Source organism: Malurus melanocephalus, unplaced genomic scaffold, assembly GCF_030028575.1.
Source record: "Malurus melanocephalus ecotype Western Australia unplaced genomic scaffold, MMel_1.1 scaffold_1362, whole genome shotgun sequence".
NCBI lineage: Eukaryota > Metazoa > Chordata > Aves > Passeriformes > Maluridae > Malurus > Malurus melanocephalus.
In genome coordinates, this window is record NW_026624594.1 from 2,657 (window position 1) to 27,395 (window position 24,739).

The following is a 24,739-nucleotide window of genomic DNA, read 5'->3' on the forward strand; positions in this document are numbered from 1 at the left end:
AATCTCACTTGGTCCATGATTTTGGAGTTGTGCTTTGCCAGCACCATGGGCATCGAGTCAGGCAGGCTTGTGAATTTGATGGTGTCCGGGTGCTGCCGATATTTCTTGTCACTCAGGATCTGGGTYGCYCTCTTGTTCTTTTCATTGTCCAGTGACCCAATTGGGGACCAACCAATGCCCCTCAGCCACTGCAGGTCAGACTTGTACACRTTCTGGAAAAATAGGRAAGAYACAAAYRGCTCARCAACCTCCTCACTCCAAGCAACCCCATCTCCTACCACTGGACATTCTCCTGAATGGAACATGATCCCCTGGGCCAGCCATTCAGCCRCCATTGGGTGATTGCACCCATCTCCTAAGGTAGAGAGACACCCTTYTCTTCATACCCTTCCTCCACTGCACCCAGGGCTTGTCTTTGCCAGCTGCATTGCCCTTCCCCTGCCACACAGACCTCTCCTTCAAAATTAAAACAGAACACAGGACAGGTAACAGCCAGTAAAGARCAACTCACATCACTCTGCAGGTCRTACACCGTCCTGGCATGCACAACATCGTTCTGGTCMGGCAGGCAGGTCCAGCGGTGCAGAGGGTGYCGGTAATCGGCATCACTGACCAGCTCCTGGCATTTCTTGGCCARCACCACTCCCAGCATGTCCACAGGACTGCTGAAACGGGTCTTAGACTTCTCAAAGTCCTTCTTGTAYTCTCTGTCACTCTGGATYTTGGCCACGTGCATCGACCACATCATCTTGGGATCATCCTCGATGTTYCTGGCYCCRATGTGGTGGCCCAGCTGTTTTCTGTACGCAGTTTTGTATTTGTACTATTTGAACAAAGAAACAACAATTACCACCTCTTTCCCAGCTGCCATTTCAGCTTCCCTCTTYTTAACACAGTGGTTAATCATGCAGCTAACTTATTTTAATTTGCTTGTTTATTTTCACACCATTTTTAGCATTTCTTATAACATCCAGGAGATATTACTGGATTTCTTGTAGTTATTTAGTGTCATCTTTAAATTATTGTATTTTGTTTAATTAACTTTACATCAYTGTGAATTACACAAGCTTTGAGGTGGGTAGCAACATAATGGTGTTAACATTTTAGATCTCTCCTCCTGTTAAATATAAATTTTTATCCACAAGTTTGAGCCCCCTCTGTGCCCCACTGTTATTTTTCCCTCTGCTACACCCACCTCACTGGCTATGTCTCGGGATGCCTTGGCTGCCTGCAGGGGAATGGCATCAGGAGGAAGGTCATAGCCCTTCTTCTTCAGCTCTTCAAATCCTACCTTGTAACGTTTCTGTTGGAGAAGGATTCAAAGGAATTAATGCAAATAAAGCTCTCCAGAGATTTTTTCAATGCTACAACTTTCCACCTCTGACTATTTTCAATAGAGCATGGGTTTCTGAACACAGTTTAATTAATTAAACTCCATACCTTGCTATTAATGACACRTACTTTGTAACATTTGACAGAATATATTTAAAAATTACTATCTGAATGTTTTCTGGTTATCTGATTCAGGATCAAAATTTACTCTTAGCAAATATATTAATCTGAATGATTCACAGAGCCTTCTACAGAGGTAAGGAATACAAACCCATGATTCTCTAAACCTGGTTTCAAATGCAAACTTACATCACTTGTGTTAATCAAGTTTGATTTAGCCAGTAAAATTTCAGGAGTATCGGGCATGATGTGAATCTGAGTCTTGTCCTTGTTCCAAGCTTCCCTGTAGAGTATCTGAAAGAGACACAAACAAAAGCCTGGTCTGATCCAATTCACCAGCACAGCAGTTATTTCAGTAATTTCATCTTTTCTCTGCATTTGCTAAGCAAGCAGGAGGGATGTTGACAACAAAAGAGACTTAAATCAAAAAATACAATGACTGCTGAAATGCAACCTTCCTTTCTTCTTACATCCATGTAATGCCAAGGAAACAGCATTAAGGCAATATATTTACACACTACTTTTTAAAGGTCTTATTTGCAGTAACTACTAAGTTATCAACACTCAAAACCTTATTCTGAACAAGGCACAGTGACAATGAGCAGGGAGGCTGTGACTAAACACCTGCTATTTGTAATTTTAAGTRYATGTTCTGATACAGGAATCCTTTTRAAAATGTATATTAATGTATTCACTGATTGAATCCCATGTTCTGTCTCTAGATACAACTTACATCACTCCTGTTTTTGGCGTTAGATTTTGCCAAAACAATATCCATGGCATCTGGGATACTTGTGAACTTRATAGTGTCTGGGTGCTGCCTGTACTTCTTCTCACTGAGGATTTCAGAAGCTTTCTTGTTCTTCTCAGATTCCAGAGATCCCAAAGGACTCCATCCAATGCCTCTGAGCCATTGTAGATCTGACTTATACAGGTTCTGTTAAGGATGCAAATCAAAACCATTGGAGATTATTTCACTGTGCATTGATTAAACATTATGAAAAGACTAACTGGCAGTTTAGCTCCAATCTGACACCAAAACAGTCATCAAAGATACTTTCCAAAAAGCAGAAATTATTTTCTGTGGAAATAAGCAAATTAAAGCCAGAGGGACTTACATCACTCTGCAGTTCGTTGACCCTTTTTGCCTCGGTGACATCGACTTGGTCAGGCAGACACGTCCAGCGGTGCAGTATCCGTTTGTAGTCCACATCACTGACCAGCTCCTGACATTTCTTAGCCAGAAGGAAGCCCAGCATGTCCACAGGCATATTGAACTTGGTCTTCCACTTTTCAAAGTCTTTCTTGTACTCCCTCTCACTCTGCATTTTAGCTACTTGCATGGACCAGAGCATCTTGGGATCATCCTGCAAGCTGCGGAATCCGATGTGRTGTCCCTGCTGCTTGCGGTATCCCTCTTTGTACTTGAACTGGAATGGCAAAAATGGCACCACTCAAATCACAGTAAAAACAGACAAGGGGAAAATATCAATATATTCCCAGTGAAATTACCCCTGAAAATGTCCAGGGCCAGGGCTTGGAGCAACCTGGTCTAGTGGRAKGTGYYCCTGCCCACAGCAAGGGTGGAACTGAATAATCCTTAAAGTCCCTTTCCACCTAAAYCATTTTGTGATTCTRTGATTCYATAAAAAAGCAACTTGTTATGGTATCTCATGTAAAGTTTTAGTAACCTCTTGATTAGTGTGCATCGCTCAGTGCCAGTGGATGCTCCTCCTGGGAAAGAAAGAATCCTTGGAAAGAAGAAGAGCATGGTCATAGGAATGGTCTCCTGTGCCATCTGATTCACACCCTCACACTGTTCAGAATTCCCTAACAAGGACACACCAAAATATTCTGATGAATAACATCATCAGCAATGAATAACAATGWATTATGAAGAAACTTAAGCATAAGAAGCATTTTCTAATGATTAATAAAATCCCTTCCACAAATGCAGGGGCTGTCTAGTTCCAAGTTATGGCAACAGCAGTCCATGTGTCACCACACCTGTTTCAGAGCTGTAAWGAGGATTTCTCTGCATAGGCACTGAGCTCAGCTAATTGGACCAAATTTGCTGCTGCTCTGAAAACAAAGCATCCAAAAGAGCAGACAACTCCTTTGTATGATCAGCCATGTCATGGATGGACCACAAACTTTGGACTTGTTAAGATGCCGGAGAAACCCTTGTTAAATTTGACAAAAACAGCTCAGGAAGGAATTTGTTAGCAATGCTGGTTTTGACTCCAAGCCACAGCAGAGAGATGTATTTCAGTTTAGTGTGACTGTAGGTTATAACAGGCACATCAATGTATGTCACATTGAGTTAAAATGCTGCTTACATCACTTGCAATGTCCCTCGAAGCTTTGGCAGCTTTCACTGACATGGCTTCAGGTGTGAGGTCATAGCCTTTCTTTATCATTTCCTGCCAGTCAAGCTTGTAGAGTTTCTAGAATTGAAAACAGTATTAATTAAAACCAGTAATACATATGTCACCTGCTATTTAGACACACTAATGATCCGTATCACCAAATTCTGGTCACCTCACAGGCTTCAGTTATGAGAGAAGAGCTGTTGGAATGGGAACTGAGAAATGGGATGCTGATAAACAAGGAATGCCAGTCTTTCAGGGCTTGGTCTTGGAGCTAAAGAGTTTTTTGCTACTACAGCAGCTTCCTACTACAGCTTATCTTGATTTGAAACATATCTGGAGAATTCAAAATACATACATCTGAGATAAAGGAACACTTTTTGATTGGGTTAGCAAAATTTTATTAAATAAGGCTTTCATGAAGCCATTTAACAGTTTGTGCACAGTTGATTTTAAGTATGGGTCCTTAAGTCAAGGATTTGAGCAATGATGCAAAGCAAAACTTGAGTCTTTTTTACTGGCACAATTTTCACATGCTCCTACCTGAAAGCTGAGAGAAAAGCTAGAATCGTTGCATCTGTTTTTTCCCATAGGTTAAGTTAAAAATATACACAATTAACTAGTAATTTTATAGTAAAGGATTTTTAATATGACTTATTTCTTGCTAAGCATAGATTATGGACTATGCCCTTCCAGATTTCAAAAGCAAGACTTGTATTTTCCATATATTATAATGCAATTTAGTATCTGAGTTTGCTAGCCTGAAGCTGGTACTTACTCTGAAAATATAACTCACATGAAATTCTTGCCTGTTCTAAATCCCCAACAGATAATAATTTGAAGCATTGATAATAAGTATTAAAATACTCTACCTGACTGTAATTTGTCTTGTTCTGTTTGGCCTGGAGAATATCTGGTGTGTCTGGCATCACATGGACCTGAGTTTTATCCTTCTCCCAGGCTTGAGTATAAGCATGCTGTGGACAGAAARTCACAGAAAGTCACATCAGATGTATTAACAATGCCAAAAGATGGTTCTTTCAGGATTTTCATCTTTCTAGTTGTGTACTTTGGGTATGGATGACTAAAAAGGTGAAGGTCCTGACTATGATTTATTTTACTGTGTAATGACCTAATCCAGAATCAGCTCAATTATTGTTTGGTCTTGCTTCTAACAAAACCCAACTATCAAGATTTTCAGGACCAGTCATTTCTATATAAGAACGGGAAGAATAGAGGTTGGAGAAAATTCAGAAAGTATTTCTTTAACCAATCCTGTTCATCAATAATTGTTTCACTAGGAAAGAAGATTAAAAAAGATAAAAGAGCAGTCTGTGACAGTTGTTTTTCCCAGGAAACACTGCTACATAAAGGTGTGACAGAGGCATACAGGCTGTTTATTGGAATGGATTACATGTGAGTGCCTGCCTGGCTTTTCCCCTAAATACTCACTTTGTTCATGATATTTGCATTCTGCTTTGCAAGGACCAGGTCCATAGCATCATTCTGCTTGGTGAAGGGGAACTGGCTGGGGTGCTGCCGGTACTTCCGATCRCTCGCAATCTCCGTGGCTTTCTTGGATTTCTCCACATCCAGAGAGCCAATGGGACTCCAACCAATCCCCTTGAACCACTCCTTGTAATCCTGCTTGTACTCATTCTGCCCAAGAGGACACAAAAACAAAGTTTACAATGTACAACAGCTCACACAATTTATCCTGTTAATCCCATAATGCAGCCATGACAGACAAACAAAAGCCACGTAAAGAAGACAGCTCATAAACAATCCTTCTCTTTCCAAACTGCAGCCATGATGGACAAACAAAAGCCACAAAAAGAAAACTTACATCACTTTGGATCTGATTCATGTTTCTGTAGAGCTCCAAACTCATTGCATCTGGCAGGAGCATGTACTGGTGGATCAGGCGTTTGTAGTTGGTGTTGGTCACACGGTCCTGCGCCTCCTTGGCTGCCACCACGCTGAGGGCATCYGAAGGTGTCTGGTAATGAGTTTTGCTGGTCTCATAGGCTTTCTTGTACTCCCTGTCCGACTGCATCTTGGCCACTTGCATGCAATGGACAAGTTTGGGATCRTCCTGGAGGCTGCGGAAGCCAACGAGTTTTCCCTTGTCCTTTTCATACCCTAATTTGTATTTATACTGGAAAAGAACAGAAACAGAGTCTTTCATTATTGTAGATTTGAAATGAAGGAAAAAGTTCTTCCTTGTGAGGATGGGGAAGACCTGGCACAGATTTCCAGAGAAGCTGTGGCTGCCCCTGAATCCCTGGAAGGGTCCAAGGCCAGGCTGGAGCACCCTGGGATAGTGGGAAGTGTCCCTGATGATTTTTTCTCCCAAGAACTTACATCACTGGCAATATCCCTGGAAGCTTTGGCAGCTTTGACAGGAATAGCATCAGCCCTGAGATCGTATCCTTTCTTCCTGGTTTCTTCAAACGAAGATCTGTACATTTTCTGCAAAAAGAAAAAGAAACATCTTTTAAAAAAGAAAAAAAAAATCACGTTTTCCTCATGCACAAATCTAGGTGGAAAGCTACATCTGCAAAAATGTCATCTTAAAAAATAAAAAGATATTAAAATGCCTATTTCTGTCTACAATGCAGATGTGCACAATTACAAACAGAACTTTATTTAGCACATGCGGAATTAAGAATTGGCTACCAAAATGTCATCTTTTACAAAAAAAAACAGGTGCTATCTACAAACACTTTGAATCCAGTCCAAAACCTTGTGCATGGGGAAATAAGATAATYAATAATAAAATAAGTACAGTACCAATCATGAATAGTGCTCAAACTCTACTATTTTATTAGCAGATTATTTAATGACCTGCATTAACATTTCCCAATCTGAATATAAACATGGCTTTTTCTTGGCAATTTTGGGTACCTTATTTTGGGGAAGAAAGCAGGGAAAAGGAAAATTAATAGGTTTTKTGAAATTACTACAGGTTAGCAAGGTGAGGTTTTTGCCTGCTCTCATCTCACTTATTTCAAATCAAAAAATAAGAGCAAGGTCACAGCCTTACAAGCAATACTCACTTCACTTAAATTGAATGCATTTGCTTTTGCTAAAGTGATCTGTGGAATATCTGGGGTGATGTGAACTTTCTTTTTGTCTTCTTCCCAGGCTTGTTTGTACTTGTGCTGGAAAGATGGAAAAAATAAAGACCTCAACATCTGTTTTATTAAATCAAACCACTGAAAAGACCATTTCCTACTTGAAATGCAACCTGCCTTGACAATGATGTGTTACTAACATGGGAGGCATATTTATCTTTTATTTTAGCACTTAAAGCACCTTCATTAGCTACATAGTAAAATTATATTTTCTAATGCTCTGCATACAACAGGATTATTACATCAGATGTAGATGTTTTCCTACTTCTTAAGCTTAAATGAATTTTGATGAGCACTTTCTTACCTCATCCATGATTTTGGCATTATTTAAAGCCAAGACCATGTTCATGGAATCCATAGGAACRGAATACTTCAGCTTGTCTGGGTGCTGGCGATATTTCTTCTCACTAACAATTTCCATGGCTTTTTTGTTCTTCTCAGCTTCCAGGGAGCCCAGTGGGAGCCATCCAACACCCTTCATAGATTCATCATAGTCTGCTTTGTATTGATTCTGCAGGCAGAAAGCAGATTAAAAAATACATGAAACATAAAATAGTTTATAAATTTGGAAGTATAAGAGAAAATGTATTAAGGAAAAGTGAAGCTTTTCCTGTCTTGGTCTGCACATAACTATTGCTCCTGAARAGCCTGATGGGACATGTAAGGAGTAAAAATTCATAAAATTGCTTACTTCTAAGCTCAATTTTTTTTAATTTACTATTTCAGAGTCTAGGAAAAAAATGGCTGCAATTGTTGAAAAACCTCATTTCATTTACTGCATTTTAGTATATACCTGACCTAATTTCACTAAGAAAATATTACTATTTATCTAAAAGGATTTTCTCATAAACTAAGCCCCTTTGTATTCAAATGCAAAGGTGGAAGCAGCTTTTACTCACATCACTTTGTAACTGCATCATGTTTTTGGCCAACTCAATGCTCATAGCATCGGGCAGGACATTGTAGGTGTGGATCAAGTTCTTGTAGTTTGCATTTGTAGCCACTTCCTGAGCTCTCTTGGCTGCCACCACACTGACCATATCAACTGGAGTGTGGAAATTTGTCTTGGCCTTCTCATAATCCTTTTTGTACTCCCTGTCAGATTGCATCTTGGCCACCTGCATGAAGTGCACCAGCTTGGGGTCGTCCTCCAGGCTGCGGAAGCCGATGTGCTTCCCTTTGGCCTTCTCGTAGGCCAGTTTGTATTTATACTGAAAAGAGAGAGAACAGCAAGAATTTCAATTAAAAATATGCAATGACAAGCTTTGGTTTATCCCTGGAAAAATAGACCACAAGATCTCAGGTTTAGTCATTCAGTTCAAGTAAACTCAGGAAATGGTATCACCCAAGTGAACTCACGTCGCTCGCGATGTCTCTGGAGCTCTTGGCTGCTTTTATTGGGATTGCATCTGGCTGCAAGTCATAACCCTTCTTTTTGTCCTCTTCCCATCCAGCTTTGTAAAGTTTCTAATTTCAAATGTGAAAGAGAGCAAGTGTCAYGAAGGCAGAACTCTGAAGTTAAATATTTTCAAACAAGGCATTAAAATGACATTGATTTTTGCCCTGTGCAGGAGGCACTGAATGCCCACCACAAGCACAGCAACTCACATCACTCATTGTCAGCTGGTTCACTTTGCACTGCAGAATTTCTGGGGTGTCTGGCATAACATGAATGCTGGTCTTCTCCTTGTTCCATTTATCCGTGTAGAGCCTCTGCAATTACAAAGGAATTACAATTAAAATTATAGAGAGCCTCTGCAATTACAAAAGAAGAGGTTGGTTTTGTTCTCCTCATTTGCAACAAATATTATTTCATAAATATGTCATAGATTTAATAATAGAAATATTATTAGCACCAGAAATAACTTCCATAAATAGAGATGCTGAGGAGCAACATTATCATCCTTCTTTAATATTTTGAGAATTTTGCCAAATATGTTTTGATAATGAGAAAGTACTGAAGCTAAAGTTTCCAGTCTGTGATCTTAACTACTTTAATGGAAGCAGAATTTTTATTTTCACAGACATTTTTTCCATGACAAACACAGAACAAGGATCAGTGGTGTCCTGGATAACTAGGACAAGTGTAAAGAGCTCCACTTCCAAGGAAACTTGTACAAAACTGACASAATTTCAGGGTTTTTGTGGTTTGCTGATTGTGAATACTACCTACAGAAAAAACAGTTTGCTAAAGCACTGTAAATCTGAGAAGAAATCTTTAGTCTTTATAAAGAGAAAATGAAACATCCTCATTATGAGCAGGCTGAGGTTTCCATGATCTCTCAGTGTCCAGTTTTAGCCAAGGAACCACTACACCCACTGGAAATTTTRATCATTTCAGTGGCAATGCACCTTACCCTACAACTTCGCAAGACAAAGACCCAAATTCTGGGTCAATCCAACAATTTCCCACCTTGTTCATGGTCTKGGCATTTTGCTTGGCCAGCACTTGTTCCATGGCATCCATGGGGATGGAGAACTTCAGCTGGTCAGGATGCTGCCGGTATTTCTTCTCACTGAGAATCTCTGTGGCTTTCTTGGCCTTTTCTACATCCAGTGACTGAATTGGGACCCAGCCAACTCCTCTCAGCCAGTTATTGAAGTCAGATTTGTACAGATTCTTTTTAAAAATATACAAGAAAAACATAGTGAGGCAAGAAAAATTACATTTCTATATATAAAAGGGACAAGACTTTAAAATTTCTCGTAGTTGTTCATTTTTGAGAGGAAGTTTAGATTTAATTAAAATTTAAGTGTGATAAAGTACTAACTTTAGACCTAGTACATAACCTACAATCTCTGACACGAGAAATAAAATCACAGTAATTAAAATCTGACTACAAAAATACATGAATTAGTAAAACATGCTCATTTGCTGTGAATAAGCCAAATATGGAGAGATATTAAGTTGTTGGTAACTAGATAAATTTCTTAGAACTTAAAAGCAATATGTAATTCTCATAATATTTGGAAAATAAATGGTTCCAGACCAGTCACATCCCAATCTACTGTTCACTCAGTATAGTATATATTGGATTATATAAATTAACTTTTTTCCTAAAAAAAGTTAATGATGTCACRCAGACATTATGAGAATTAAAAATGGAGCTGATAAACGATCACTTACATCACTCTGAAGCTGCATCACATTCTTTGAGAGCTCCAGGTTCACAGCATCAGGCAGGAGGGTGTAATTGTGAATTGGCTGCTTRTAGCCAGTGTTTGTCACCACCTCCTGGGCTTTCTTGGCAGCTGTCACGCTGAACATATCCAGAGGAGTGTGATACTTGGTCTTGGTGACTTCATAATCCTTCTTGTATTCCCGATCTGACTGGATTTTGGCCACGTTCATGTAGTGAACAAGTTTGGGATCATCCTGCAGGCTCCGGTATCCGACCTGTTTGCCTTTGTCTTTCTCATAGGATTCCTTGTACTTGAACTAGAGACAAATGGAGAACAGCCTTATCCACTTGGGAAAGAGAAAACACACTTTGGATGGGCTTAAAATTAATAAGAAATAGTATTACTAATTATAAATAAAAATTATTAATGACTGCAGTTCATTCTAGAACCTCATAAAGGATTTTTGCGACAGCACAGGATTATTTAGGTTAAAAAAAAAAAAAAAAGAAAATTTTTGGATTTCTCAGCTTGTCTTGACACCTGATGTATATCTCAACCTACATATGTAGCTACACGTCCCCCCTTCACCATTGTCACTGACATAGGCTTGGAACTCCCTGGGACAGATTTTGATTAATATAATAATAATAATAGTAATAATAGTAATAATACTAATACTAATAATAATACTAATAATAATAATAATAATAATAATAATAATAAATATTGAAAACCCCACCAAGTATTTCAATACCCCAATATTCAATTGGGTATGTTTAAGAGGGGAATGAGGAGTCATTTGKAACCACTGGATGTGAATCCCACTTACGTCGCTTGCAATATTCCGAGAAGCTTTAGCAGCAAGAATTGGAATGGCATCTGGTTTGAGATCATAGCCTTTGGCAATGGTTTTCTTCCAGTCTGCTTTGTAGTTAGCCTTGGAGAGAAGAAAGGGAAGAGTTTGTAGTGTCAGGAATAGCAATTCTGATAAAGAGTTTGAGCCCATGTATTTATTATAGTTATAGGAACCAAAATAGCCAGTTTAGTCCATGTAATTTCAAGGAAAAAATGATAACCTGTACACAAACTGCAGTTCTGTTAGAATAAATAAATCTACTATAAAGATAATCATGAACTCCTAAGTTGTTTTGGTTTTCAATTATTGTTTAGAACAACTCTATCAGTGGCATTTTTGCCCTCGCTTAAGCAAAACCCTTTTTCATTTGACTGAACATACAGAAATTGTTTCCTGTTAGCTTTAAATTCAGCTTTAAATTGGGATTTAAAGGAACTGGGGAAAGCAGCCTGGCTGATATTTTGTTATCACTCTGGCCAGACTATTAAAATTCCAAGGCTGTTAAGGGAGATGTCAGTTTTTATCTCTTTTCTGGAAGGCTGATAATGCCACCAAAATCTTAACATCTCAAAGCAATAAAATTGATACTATCAGTGGAGAGCASCATGGTGCTGAAATTCAAAATATACTCACATCACTGATATTGTAGGCGTTAACTCTAGCCTGGATGAATTGGGGCACATCAGGAGGGAGGTGATACTTGTGAATAATTTCTTCCCCTTTGGATTTATACAATATCTGCAAAGAAATTTTTTTTTAAAAAATTAGCGGCCCAATTTATAGACTGTGAATTGAAAAAATTACTTTAAAAATCTGATTTCTAGGTTATTTTCTGATGGAAATAAAATTGTGAATACACACATTTACCTACACAATTATTTCAGGAGTGCTTTTAAAGCTGGAGGATGAAGTGAAGGTGGGCACAGGGTAGAAATTGGTAAAGCCAGAGTGTTTTCAAAATTTACTTACATCACTCAGCTGTTTGCTATTGATCTCTGCTTGCTTCTGTACTGGAGAGTCAGTCACTGAAGTGAATTTTGTTTGATCAGGATGCTTTTTGTAGGTGTACTGACGGAAGATACAAAAACGTTTGTAGAAAATGCATATAAAGTATTTTTCAAGTGTTGATAAAGTCAATAAATTTATTAATGAATTAAGCACTTTGAAAGTATTAATTTAAAAACAATTTGATTCAAGCAGGTGAATGCTTGAGGTTCATTCTTTATTTTGGTACTATTGCTCGAATTTTAGCATTTTGCTTGTTATAGAAAGAATTGTGCTATATCTTTTTTGATCACTAGATGTCACAAAAGGCCCTAAAATAGAGATGAAGATAGTTTTTAAAAATCTCATGGCAGTGAGGCCAAGCTCAAAATCATTGATGTTAACAGGGGTTACTGAGTTATTTATTCTGTGATGCACCATTGCTGTGCTCTACTCACATCTTTACATTGCTCCAACTTCTTAATCGCTTCATACTCTTGAGTTATGGTCTGAGGGAAGTAGCACTTGGTCTTTTCCTCCTCATAATCTGCTTTATAATTTTTCTAGGAACAAGAGAAGCATTCAGTAAGGATCCACAACTGAGCTTCCTCTGAGCTGCAGGAGTGATGGGGAAAACAGAACGAGTGCCACACTTACATCGCTCTTCATGGCTTCAACCTTCATGCAGTGGATGTGATGGGGGTCCTCAAAGCTGCCCAAGTAGTGCCCCAAAATATTCTTCTGATATGCATCTTTGTATTTTACCTGCCAAAAGAAGCACGAGTTGAGCAGCAAAAGTAATCAAGAGGGTCAGTACCGAAGGATRAACCYCAAATGAAATACTGACATCACTGAAGTTCTTCAGAGCAGCATCAGTCTGGAACTTGGGTGTCTCACAGTAATTCATTTTGTTTCCTTTGGACTGTTCATAGGCTTCTTTGTATAATTTCTGCAAATCAAAGAACACCAGATCATGAAGGAAATTTCACTGCAACTCACCCACACCATGTTAAAAATGACAAGAATAAAACTGCAAAACAGTTCCAAAGAAAAGCTTTCCCACAGGACTGAGAAACAGATGGCACCATTTTCTCATTGATTTTTAAAAATAAGTTTTATAGGTTTGTGAGGGGAGATATAAAGGTCTGACTACTGGGTTTTGAACTTCTGACACTGAGAAATATTCAATCTCTTTCCACAGAAATAAAACAGCAAGAAGAGAAGGATTGGGAAGATCATCACAGTGAGTAACCAGGATATCTTACAAAAATATGTGAAAGCAACACATATTTTATCTTTATTAATTCAAATTCATTAAAACAGTAAGGAAAAAAAAAACTGTACTCTTGTGATCCATTATCCACAAGGATCTAAATTAACTATATGGCAATTAGCCATCCATATGCCACTGCTGTTGCTACACTCATCTGTGGAGAAAYCATTTTTCACCTGAATTGTTCTGGTTGTTGCTATGTCATGACAAACAMAGGTCTACAAAACTAAAAACACCTCTTTCAAAGGAGAAGCCTTGTGAAGAGATGATGGCTTTGGTTTCTGGAACATGACTGGAAATGATGCAGCAGCACTTCAATAATACTCACATCACTCAGAATATTTCCTGCAGTTTTCAATTGCTTCAGCAATGGGTTCTCTGTAGCAGGGAGCACGTTATAATCRGCAACAGCTTTTTTCTTTTCATAGTCTGCTTTGTATTTGTACTGGAAAGAATAAAAAGAAAAAATGAGAGCTTTTAAAAATCAGGATTAAAAGCCAAATGCTGTGTGATTGCCCAGACAAGCTCCATCCCAAAGTGTCCAGGGCAAGGCTGGACAGGGTTTGGAGCACCCTGGGACAGTGGGAGCTGTCCCTGCCCATGGCAGGGTTGGCACTGGGTGGGCTTTGAGGTCCTTTCCCATCCAAACCATCCTGTGATGTAAATCCATTCTATGCTATAATCTTAAACTTTCCAGGAAAAATGCCCCTGTTATTTAACTTACCATTCATGGTGGCAAAGCACCATGAAAAATCTTGACAAAACAATTTGAGCACAAACTTGTGTGACCTCAGAACYGTTCCCAGGCTGAACAGGTGGAAAACAGGTCCCTCACCTTGCTGACATTTTCTGAAGCTCTTTTGTTGGCTTCGTATTCTGGAGTTTCAGTCTGCATGAAGTAGATTTGGTCTTTCATGTTTTCAAAGTCTTCCTGGTATTTCCTCTGTTAGGAACAGAGACAGACAGCAATGTATTATATCCTTATAGATCAGACACCAAAGTGGATTATTTAGGCAAAAAGCAGTGCCACAAATGCACCATCAGTATTTCCCACATGAACACAGAGGAGGATAAAGCTGTTGAAGATTTTCTGCAGGATTCACTCACCATACTCAGATTTTCTGCATTCATTTTTGCAATTACCACGTCAGAGCATGGAGTTTGACTCCACTTGCCTTTGATTTTGTTTTTATAGTCCTCATGGTAAATAATCTAGAAGGAAACAAAACAGTAAAATTTCACCCGCAAGACACAGCTCCATTTTTCAAAGCTGTCTTTTTAAATCTGCTTCACATTTTACATGTGCCTTATTGCTATTTTAGTAGTTACATTCAAAAACACCTTAAATATGATTTGGCCAAACCATTTCATTGTTAAGTCATTTCTCTTAGTTCCTTCCCTTACATAAAAAAAGATAAATAAATCATCTCTAACATATTCTTTAGTTCTGTTTTCTCACTGGTCAAAATAACATTGGGATATTGCCCATTAAATCAGAATTTACTGGTATTGCTGCTGGAACTGGATATAAGCAAACTCTTTCAATTACCTGGAATTTGTGATTTCTATGATTTATTCAAGCTTACAGAAATCAAGTATCAAATGCTTAAAGAGTTTGTCTAACAACAAAATACCTGTCTGAGTTTTGACTCAGTGTTCCAGGTGTGTTTTCAGCCACAGTTGCGTCACTTACCATAAAAAATAAAAYTCCTCCAATGCCTTTTTAACATTACTAAAGAACATATATGCCAAAAATAATCCTAAAATATCTGCATTTTATAGTTTTGGAGATACCCATAAAGCTTATTATTTTATTCATTTGAAAGAACTGTGATACTGATTGGTTTTTTTTCATGCTACAAAATTTTCTGGATGACAATTTAGCTTTTAAGCTATGGAAAAATAAGATCAAATAAATTTTTTTCTGAATTAATTATTTTACCTTCCATACAGGTTCAGTGCCATTTTCTCAGTGGTTCCTCCACCATAAGTGAATACTAACTCTAATCTTGAACTGCAGATAGTTTTCAATACACAATAAAATAATTTTTTTTTTTTTTTAGGAAAGAGTAATAGTTAAACTCTGAATAGAGTTAAAATCCTACTTCTGCCTTTCAAGATTATGCAACTCGGTTCCAGTTTCTCCAGCAAAAGCTGGTTCTTCCTGTATGCTTTTTCTTTTGCTTTCCTTTTCCTCCCTTTTTGCCTCTCTACCTGCAGGAGTGAGGTTTGGGCAGCGTGTTCTACTCACATCACTCAGCTGCCGTGTCACCTTCTTGGCCTGTTCCACATCAGGGGGGTCTGGCAGAGAGGTGAATTTGGCTTTCCGCTCATCGTGCCCCTTCTTGTAGACAATCTGGAAATAGGAAAGGAGTAAAAATTTATTTGAGCATCACATTAACAAGGGTAGTTGTGCCCACAGTCCCTGAGGCAGSAGCTCTTTCAATCTGAGTATTCCCWGGCWACTTCTGAACATCTGCAAAATTCACTGGAATCTTCAAGTGAGAGCTGAATTCACCAATGAAGAGTTCTTTGTATGAAATATCAGCAAATCTCACAATCCCACCAATTCCTTTCTTATCTCATCACCGTTAAGAGGGAGATATGCAGACCTATAACAGTGAACTGGACTTTGGGACAGCCCTGAGTTTCTCCATTTGGAGAGGTACTTGAGGCCWTCTTACTGATTTAATAAATTATTTTATTCATTCCTAATCCAAAGCACCAAATTGTCAACAGATATATAACATATTCTGCTTTGTACTCTAATATCAAGCACAGCTTTTCCTATGAAACACCACTTCTATCAGAGCCATGAGTGCACACTTAGACATTTTTATTTTCTGTTCCATTGTGAAGCTTTTATATCTCATCAAAGCTCACGACATCTCCCAAGTCACACCATAACCCAGCAGCTTTTGGTACCTACATGCAAATATTTGCTTTCATACTCACATCACTCAGAGTCTTTTGTGCCTGTGCCACCCTTCTGAGCTCTGGACTGTCATTGTAGGGATAGAACAGTGTTTTGTCTGCATCCCAGTCTTCAGTGTAGAGTTTCTAAAAACCAGGAAAAYGCCAGAAGGCTCATTATGAAYCCATTCCTGRSTTYRAAAGTTTCTTTCACTTCATCTGCTTAGATTTTTGGATATTTTTCCTTACCTTGCTGAACATTGCTGTGTTTTTAATGGCATTCACAAGCTCTGGAGCATCAGGGGGAAGCAGGTAYTTGTCCTTATTCTCCTCCCAGTTCTGTTTATATAATACCTGGAAGGAAAGATCAGCAAGGTGGTCACTCTATCATTACAGAAATATTTACTTGTGTGAATAAACTGCCTGCTCAAAAGATGGTTTTTTTTTTTTGTTTTTTTTTAAAGTGAAATTCTCAGAGCAGTGACATTTGAATGGAGCAAATAGAAATATTTAAGATTATATTTTTACTTGCCTTACCAACTTCTCTGTTATCCCTCCCTGTGCTTCTAAAGTGCTGCATAAACATTGCTTTAGCATCCTGAGCTCAAAACTTGAYTCTTATCAGAAACCTCAGGATGCACTGATGTTGGCAAGTTGGAATTCACTCACCTTGCTCACTTGCTGTGACACTTTCTTTGCATGTTCTATATCCTTGGCCTTTTCATCCACGTGGCAAATGGTTCTGGCAACTTCCCCAGCCATGCGGTATTTAACCTRGGACAGGGCACAGAATTCATTGACTCTACAGCAAAATGGTTTTCTCTTTCTAAAGAATGAGAATATTGACATTTTGATACTTTATATACACCCAGAACCTGGWTGAACCTAGAAACAAAGCCCATGGAAGCAAATGGATTTTGTGAATTAATTGAGGGAGAAAAGCAGCTTTGAGAGAGCTTCAAGAGATGGAATCCAAGTCAGAGCTGGTGCCTTCTGCAATCACAGAGCTCTTTCTAAGAGCATTTCCATGTTGGATAATGAGAGATCCCCAATGTAGCTCCAATTCCCAGGCCATTCCCATGAAAACACTGGCTGCAGTGCCCAAACCAACACAGACACATTGCCATGGCAAACCAGCATAGGGGTTGGGATTATCACTTCTTATCTAACATTTTAAATCAAGACTTAATTTGCCTCTTTACTTCTCACTAAATATTATTTTTTTATGCAGTTGTCACCCACCTCACTGAGCTGGTCTTGCACTTTCTTGATCCTCCGAATTTCTGGGGTATCGATTGTGGAAGCATATGGCTTTCCTTTTTCTTTTCTGAATTTTTCTTTGTACTTGTTCTGAAAGAAAACGATGATAAAACAATCAAGACATATCCTAGAGTTCTAGCAGAACCATATCAGCAATTATTGCCATATTTATCTGGTTAGGATAAGAATTTGGGRCAGTTAGGCAGTAATGATGCAAATTAGCATTACTCAGTTATACTTGCACTTCTGCTGATTTTAGTTAACTGAGTTTATTCCAYTTGACACAATAGGAAAAAAATCCATCTCTAACTTTAGCCTGGTCTGACTAGATTTTTATATTAAKATTTCTATTTAATTGTATTAATGATATTAATTATGTTTAATTATATTAATGTTTGAATAATTATATTAATGTTATMATTATTATATTCTCTCCATATGCTTAGCATTGAAAAATACAGTTATTTGTCAGATAACAATCAAACAATCCCTATAAAACGCTTTTAAAGCCGGTTTTGCTCAAGAAATAAGAGACATGGGACAACCTACCTCGCTGAATAGGTCCTTCATTTTATTGCTGTGTTCCAGGTAAGGTGTCAGAAATTTGGATGGGTCCACTTTRGTCCGGATCGTCTTCTTCCTGACCGGAGCAGCTCCATCCTCCGCCGAGGGCGGGGTGTGCTCCTCTGTGTAGGTGATGCTGGTGGTCTCAGGGCCMGAGTAGTCTGTGCTAATGGTCTCGGTGATCTCAGTCACCACCTGGGCATTACAAAAAAACAAAGGATCGTTTGTTTTAGAGCTGTAAAAGTTCATMAAGAGAAGCGTTTTCCACCTCCTTGAGCTGGTGAAAGGATGCAGATCCACACGGAGACAAAAAAAATCAGGGCCACTTTTCCTACTGGGATTACCCATTATGCTCCCTGTACATCACCCACCCTAAAAAACCCACAGGGAATGAACAGTCTGGCTGGTTCCTACAACAAACTCATGGAATTATTCTCCAGAGGATCTGGGAGAGTGGGGCTCCAGCTGCCTCTGCTCTGTATGAATTCATTTCCAATCAATTYAAATGCTTTACATACTTGTTTATCAACATAGTCATGCTGCAAGCAAGATTTCTAATACTAAGATTCCAGCGAAAAACATCTAAAAATAATTCTTAGAACCTTAAAATATGCTCCAAAATCACCCAAATAAATATCAGGTTTTATTTCATATTCATTAGCTTTATAAAATATTGCCTTTAAAAAGGAACAAATGAAGGTCAGATTTCTGAGGGTTATTTGCATCAATATGAGACAGACCTGAAAATGCACCAAGAATTAAACATTTAATAACTCGTATTTCTGCATAAGCCCATGTTATAAAGGATATTTCAGGGTARCACAGCAGCAAGTTGGGTTATATCTATTTTATAAGTAGAATTTCAAATTATGGCAATCACTCTTTAGTGACCCAAATATTTCTTACCAGTGACACAAAAAAAAATCTGCAAGACTGTAATTTTTCAGTGAAATCATGCAAGGTAAAGGCAACAGAATTGACACATGTAAACTGGTCCTGTAGATCATCCCAGAGCAGAGTCTTGCAGCAAAAATAATGTATTAAGCAGCAGTTATTAATTGATTGTGTATTTAAGGTGAAAAAATAAACCTCAGAACACAAATAGCTACTAATTTAGTGTTACATGTTAATTACATACATTTATACACTGCATGCAGCATGACAGGGACCTTTACCTCGTGTGGCTCACCCTCCTCAATAACTGTCTCCTCAATGTAGTACTTTTAAAAGAAGAGAAAATTTATTATTAGACCACATCAGCAAATTGTAGCTTCTGTGAAGCAGTTTTAAAACATTTCTGAAGAAACGGGACTGTAGTTCACAGGTGCTTATGGAGTCATTTGGTAATTCAGAATGTCTGTTCACTTTTTGAATTAATGACTGGATTTTTATTCTATGTAATCCTCAACTAATCATTATCAAAATAATTAATGAAGGATGGTTATCTGATTTTACTTACAAGACAAAAAACATTGATGATCACATTAAAAGAATCAGAATTTAAACTCCAGGATTTTCCTGGTGTTTTATTTGGTGATACCCAGGACTGTTGTCCTCAGAGCTGATCCTACCTCCACATCCTGGAGTACACCAATAATTTCTGGCTGCCAGTTAAACTTTGTACTGATGATCACAGCTCTGAGCCTGCTRATTTTCCACTCACTCTACTGCCCACAGCTCATAAATTTGGGGATACAACCACAGTGGGAGGTGTCCTTAAAGCAGTCCAGGAGCTGAACCTTCCCTGGTCTCCCCTTGGCCGCAGCACTGCGAACTCATAATAAAAATTAATGAGGTCCATCAGCCATGGTTTGCCCTTGGTAACTCAGTGCTCACTTCTCCACATGACCTTCATGCTTTCCATGTGTTTAAAAATAGCWCCTCAAAGGATTTGCTCCACAGCCTTCCCAAAGAATGAAGGGAGGTTGACCAGCCTGTGGCTCCCTGGATCTCCTTTCTTGCCTCTCTTGAAGCCCAAATCCAGCTGAACGTTGTCCATGGATGTAGGAATGGAGTTTGTGATGTTTTAAGTCTTTATGTTTCTCCCAAGTTGTCTGCTCCTCCTTCCACCTTTAAGACATTTCTTTTTTTTGTGTGATTTTGCTCAGTCAGGAGCTCCGTGTTCCTCCACACCAGAATTTTTCTGAGTTTGCTTTCCACACTTCAGGCTTGGGGGGAATTTTGCTGGAGAATGACCCAGCTCCCCTGAGCCCCTCTGCTGTTTCCTACAGGATCTTCTCCAAACAGTCCCAAACCTGCTCCTCCAAAATCTGGGATTGTAATTCCCTTTATCTCACTCACTGCTCCCTGAATCTTCAGCTCCATCGTCCYGCAGTCACTTCAGCCCTTGATCTTTGCATTTTCCTTCAGTTCTGGCTTGTTTGTGAGCGCCACATCCAGCGGAATATCTTTTCCAGCCAGGACAAAAGAGTTAGGAAAGGATCTGGAGCAGTGGGAGCGGCTGAGGGAGCTGGGGAAGGGCTGGAGAATTCCTGAAAGAGCTGGGAAGGGCTGGAGAATCCCTGAGAGACCTGGGAAGGGCTGGAGAATTTCTGAGGGAGATGGGAAGGGCTGGAGAATTCCTGAGGGAGATGGGAAGGGCTGGAGAATTCCTGAGGGAGATGGGAAGGGCTGGAGAATCTTGAGGGAGCAGGAAAGGCGCTGGGGAAATCCCGAGGGAGCTGGGAAAGGGCTGGAGAATATTGAGAGAGTTGGGAAGGGCTGGGAAAATCCTGAGGGAGCCGGGGAAGGGCTGAAGAATTTCTGAGGGAGCTGGGAAGGGGCTGGGGAATTTCTGAAAGAACTGGGAAGGGCTGGAGAATCCCTGAGAGAGGTGGGAAGGGGCTGGAGAATCCTTGAAGGAGATAGGAAAGGGCTGGAGAATCCCTGAGGGAGCTGGGAAAGGGCTGGAGAATCCCGGAGGGAGCTGTGAAAGGGCTGGAGAATCCCGGAGGGAGCTGGGAAAGGGCTGGAGAACTCCTGAAAGAACAGGGAAGGTCTGGAGAATCCCTCAAGGAGCGGGGAAGGGCTGGAGAATCCCTTAGGGAGCTGGGGAAGGGCTGGAGAATCCTTAAAGGAGATGGGAAGGGCTGGAGAATCCTTGAAGGAGAGAGGAAGGGGCTGGGGAAATCCTGAGGGATATGGGAAGGGGCTGGAGAACTTCTGAGGGAGCTGGGGAATTCCTAAGGGAGCTGGGGAAGAGCTGGAGAACTTCTGAGGGAGCTGGGGAAGGGCTGAGGAATCCCTGAGAGAACTGGGAAGGGGCTGGAGAATCCCTGAAAGAGCTGGGAAGGGCTGGAGAATCCCTGAAAGAGCTGGGAAGGGGCTGGAGAATTCCTGAGGGAGCTGGGAAAGGCTGGAGAATTCCTGAGGGATCTGGGGAAGGGGCTCGGCCTGGAGCAAAGGAGGCTCTGAGGGGCCCTTCTGGCTTTGCACAACTCCCTGATAGGAGGGAGCCGCCAGGCTGGGGTCTGCTCCAAGGAATAACAGACAGGACAATGGGAAACAGCMTCTGGTTTTGCCAGCGGAGGTTTTTTGTCGGATTTCGGGAAAAATTCATTCCTCGTCCGCCATTTCCCGGCCTCGGCCGCGAGGCGGCGCCGTCCCGCGGGAAATGGCGGCGGCTCTGAGGGGACCGCGCTGAGGGGACCGCGCTGAGGGGACCGCGCTGAGGGAACCGCTCGGAAATAACGCGAAAAAACATTAAAAAAACCCAACAAAACAAATAAAAAAACCCTCCACTGTGTGTGGGATGTGTTTCGCTTCCACAAAGAGAAAGAGGAAAATGAGGGGTTTATGCTGGAAAAGTCTCCTCGGCGGTGTTTGCTCCGGGTCGCTCACYGAAAGCGTGGGAATTGAAAATATTTTGAACCTAAAAAATTTCTCGTTAAAATTCAAGGCACTTTTCCTGAGCTCTTCATCAAAGTTAATTCATGTGACAAGCCTGTATTTTTCAGTCTGTGAAATATTAGGCTGTTTTGAGGTGATTTCTGCTCCCTAGCCCAGACTATGCTGGACCCATCTTTCACAACACCTTCCAAAAAACTCCCACAAAACCTTCCACAAACTTTCAACAAACCTTCAGAAAACCTCCACAACACCTTCCACAAAAACCCTTCCAACCAACTTATTACGAAGCCTTCCACAAAACTTTCCACAAAACCTTTTTGCAAAACCTTCCCCAAAAATTCCCGCAAACCCGTCTGCAAAAGCTCCCACAAAACTCTTCAACAAACGTCCCACAAAACTTTCCACAAAACCTTTCACCAGCTTTCTACAAAACTTCCCACAAACCCTTCTGCAAAACCTTGCACAACAATTCCCACAAAACCCTTCCACAAAACTTTCCACAAAACCTCTCACAAACTTTCTACAAGATTTCCACAAAACCTTCCACAAACGCCCCTGCAAAATCTTCCACAAACTTTTGACAAAACCTTCCACAAAAGTAACTTCCACCTCAAGCAACTCAGCGGCAAAAGTTTGTGCCATTCACTGGATTTTTGGACATCCCAAGACAACCACTACAGCCAATAATGGCTCATAATTCCAGAGAACATAAAAAAATAGCATCTTAAAATCCTTGCTGTTGCCTCAGCCGTTCAATATTCAATGATCATTTTCTGCACGTTCAGAAGATGAATTTCTGATAGAACTTGTACATTTAAAATCTTGGATTCATCCAGGAGTTCAGAAAATTCTGAAAAGTCTTATTCTGCCTTAAAATTGTACCAGATGCTGCAATTCATCTTTTGTTTAACATCTCACCATGAGTATCCCAAGGGAATCTACTAAAGCAGGGATGTGGGTACAGCAAGGTGGTCATTGAAAATCAAAAACAAAAGATGAAATGGGGCTGTGTGAACAAAAAGCCCAAAATACCATCATTCCAGCTGGAATAAATAAACAATAMCAGCAAATAAATATCTATTACAGAGGGCACGCAACGCACAGGAAGCRTAAAGGCAATTATAAATAAAGTGGTAATAAAAACTTGATGAAGGTTTGGTGTCTGTAGCTACATAGTAGGATGTCTTTAAAACGGGATTTATGAGTGGTGAAGCTTATTTTCCTTAACACATTGAACTATTCTGACTGGCAAATCATTTCACTTTTCTTCATTCCCTGTTTGAAATACATAAAGCTGGCGGTGCCCTCACATCCCTTGGGATCAGCAGTCCAAACACAGAGCGGGTTTGTATATTCCAGAACGCATCAATTAATTTCAGAGTAGCTACAATGTTACCAGTTTCATCACTTAATTTCAGACTAGCAACAATGTTACCAATGTCCATCTTTAATTTCATAGTGGCAACAATGTTACCAGTTCTCTCATTAATTTCATGTTTGCAACAATGTTACCAGTTTCTATCATTTAATTTCAGAGGAGCAACAATGTTACCAGTTTGTGATTAATTTCAGAGTGGCAACAATGTTACCAGTTTCTGATTACTTTCAGGATAGCAACAATGTTACCAGTTTCTAGAGCCTTCATTAATTTCAAAATAGCAACAATGTTACTGGTAAGACCACACTGTAAATTTCATGTACTGCTTGAAAAACACAGTCATTGCTCCTGTGGCTCCAACTGGAGGTTGCCCAGCTCCTGGGGAATTTTTTTTTTTTCAGTCTCCTGAGATGAAATAATTCAGCATCTAATTGTGAGTTTAAATGACCTACTGACAATTTAATCTGTGATGTACTTCCAAGGACATTAGAATTATGGAATCACAGGATGCCCCTGGGTTGGAAGGGACCTTGGAGATCCTCTAATTCAACCTCCTGCCACAGGGTTCTCCAAGTCCCATCCAGTCAGGCCTTGGACACTTCCAGGGAAGGGGCAATCTGTGCAGGGCCTCCCCACCCTCAAAGGGAAAGATTTCTTCCCAATATCGAATTTAAATCTACCCCCTGTCAGTTTAAATTCCTACCCCCTTGTCATTTAAACCTGGCTCCATCTCTGCAACATCTCAGGCTAAATTGGTTTGTGGTCCCCTGGTGGCACCAACCTGCTGCATTTCTGCAGAGGCAGGGCTAGAGAGGGGCTTCCAAAGTCATCTTCTCCATGGATTGGGTGACAGAGGGCAAGCCAGGAGGGAAAAGAGCTGGCCCAGTGCATCTATAATTATGCAGGGAGTAATCAGAAAACCTCGCGCTGCCAGTGTGGGATGGGTCCAGTCCTTATTTAAACTGGGAAACGGTGACAGGAACCAGGAGACTTTGCTCCACCGAGAGCAACTGTTGTTGTTGTGGCTGTTGTTGTTGTTGTTTTACTGATTAAACCATTTAATAGATCCCAATCATTCCCTAATCTGCAGAGAGCAAACAGCAGCCTGTGCTCCTGAGCAGAGTCTCAGGAAGGTGATTCATCTGTTCAGTCACAAGGCAGGGAACAAACATTTCCAATCTCACATTTTCTTCTTACCTCCACAACTTCCTCATATTCTTCTTCCTCCATTCTGAGGGTTTGCTTCTGTCTCTCGCCACTCACTGGTCACRCAGCAGGTGAAAATGGGAACAAACAGCATTAGGCCAAGACTGAAAATGCCATGAGAAGGTACAAGTCAAGCTCWTAAATCACTTGGGGTCATGGTTAGTAATAGCCAGACCCTAAATAAAGTGGGGATCTGGCATTGCTTGGACTGTTATGGAAAAACACTGGATTAAGTTTCAAACGTGCTGATATAAATTACATTTTTGAACAAATCCTTCATTCCACTAGTTATAACACCAACTGGAATCCAATGCAAATAAAAAGATCTCTTAAAACATGATGTGACATTTTCATTACAACGGAATTATTTGAAGC

The 24,739-nt window shown here is 40.0% G+C and overlaps 2 protein-coding genes across 2 annotated transcripts in view; both read right to left on the bottom strand.

Moving 5' to 3' along the window:
* The window catches only part of LOC130586857 (nebulin-like), a gene marked incomplete at its 3' end in the record, with an annotated part of 19,138 nt that extends 2,269 nt beyond the window's left edge, over window positions 1-16,869 (bottom strand). Inside the window, exons 1-31 of the mRNA XM_057387772.1 lie at window positions 16,777-16,869; window positions 16,357-16,461; window positions 16,150-16,254; window positions 15,446-15,550; window positions 14,302-14,406; window positions 14,030-14,137; window positions 13,523-13,639; window positions 12,739-12,870; window positions 12,579-12,686; window positions 12,380-12,484; window positions 11,907-12,005; window positions 11,571-11,675; window positions 10,911-11,018; window positions 10,086-10,397; window positions 9,372-9,578; window positions 8,567-8,671; window positions 8,318-8,425; window positions 7,858-8,169; window positions 7,263-7,469; window positions 6,881-6,985; window positions 6,186-6,293; window positions 5,668-5,979; window positions 5,274-5,480; window positions 4,694-4,798; window positions 3,792-3,899; window positions 2,571-2,882; window positions 2,186-2,389; window positions 1,642-1,746; window positions 1,196-1,303; window positions 512-823; window positions 9-212 (exon numbers count right to left, since the gene is read on the bottom strand). Coding sequence (XP_057243755.1) covers window positions 9-212; window positions 512-823; window positions 1,196-1,303; window positions 1,642-1,746; window positions 2,186-2,389; window positions 2,571-2,882; window positions 3,792-3,899; window positions 4,694-4,798; window positions 5,274-5,480; window positions 5,668-5,979; window positions 6,186-6,293; window positions 6,881-6,985; window positions 7,263-7,469; window positions 7,858-8,169; window positions 8,318-8,425; window positions 8,567-8,671; window positions 9,372-9,578; window positions 10,086-10,397; window positions 10,911-11,018; window positions 11,571-11,675; window positions 11,907-12,005; window positions 12,380-12,484; window positions 12,579-12,686; window positions 12,739-12,870; window positions 13,523-13,639; window positions 14,030-14,137; window positions 14,302-14,406; window positions 15,446-15,550; window positions 16,150-16,254; window positions 16,357-16,461; window positions 16,777-16,869 — 4,836 coding nt within the window. The remainder of the gene's footprint in view (window positions 1-8; window positions 213-511; window positions 824-1,195; window positions 1,304-1,641; window positions 1,747-2,185; window positions 2,390-2,570; window positions 2,883-3,791; window positions 3,900-4,693; window positions 4,799-5,273; window positions 5,481-5,667; window positions 5,980-6,185; window positions 6,294-6,880; window positions 6,986-7,262; window positions 7,470-7,857; window positions 8,170-8,317; window positions 8,426-8,566; window positions 8,672-9,371; window positions 9,579-10,085; window positions 10,398-10,910; window positions 11,019-11,570; window positions 11,676-11,906; window positions 12,006-12,379; window positions 12,485-12,578; window positions 12,687-12,738; window positions 12,871-13,522; window positions 13,640-14,029; window positions 14,138-14,301; window positions 14,407-15,445; window positions 15,551-16,149; window positions 16,255-16,356; window positions 16,462-16,776) is intronic.
* Window positions 16,870-16,909: 40 nt separating this feature from the next.
* Window positions 16,910-24,388, bottom strand: LOC130586858 (nebulin-like). Its single transcript, XM_057387773.1, has 5 exons — window positions 24,356-24,388; window positions 19,107-19,151; window positions 17,917-18,126; window positions 17,350-17,457; window positions 16,910-16,933 (listed from the first exon to the last, which is right to left on the bottom strand). The coding sequence occupies exons 1-5, from the start codon at window positions 24,386-24,388 to the stop codon at window positions 16,910-16,912; spliced, it is 420 nt and encodes a 139-aa protein (XP_057243756.1).
* Window positions 24,389-24,739: the final 351 nt, after the last annotated feature.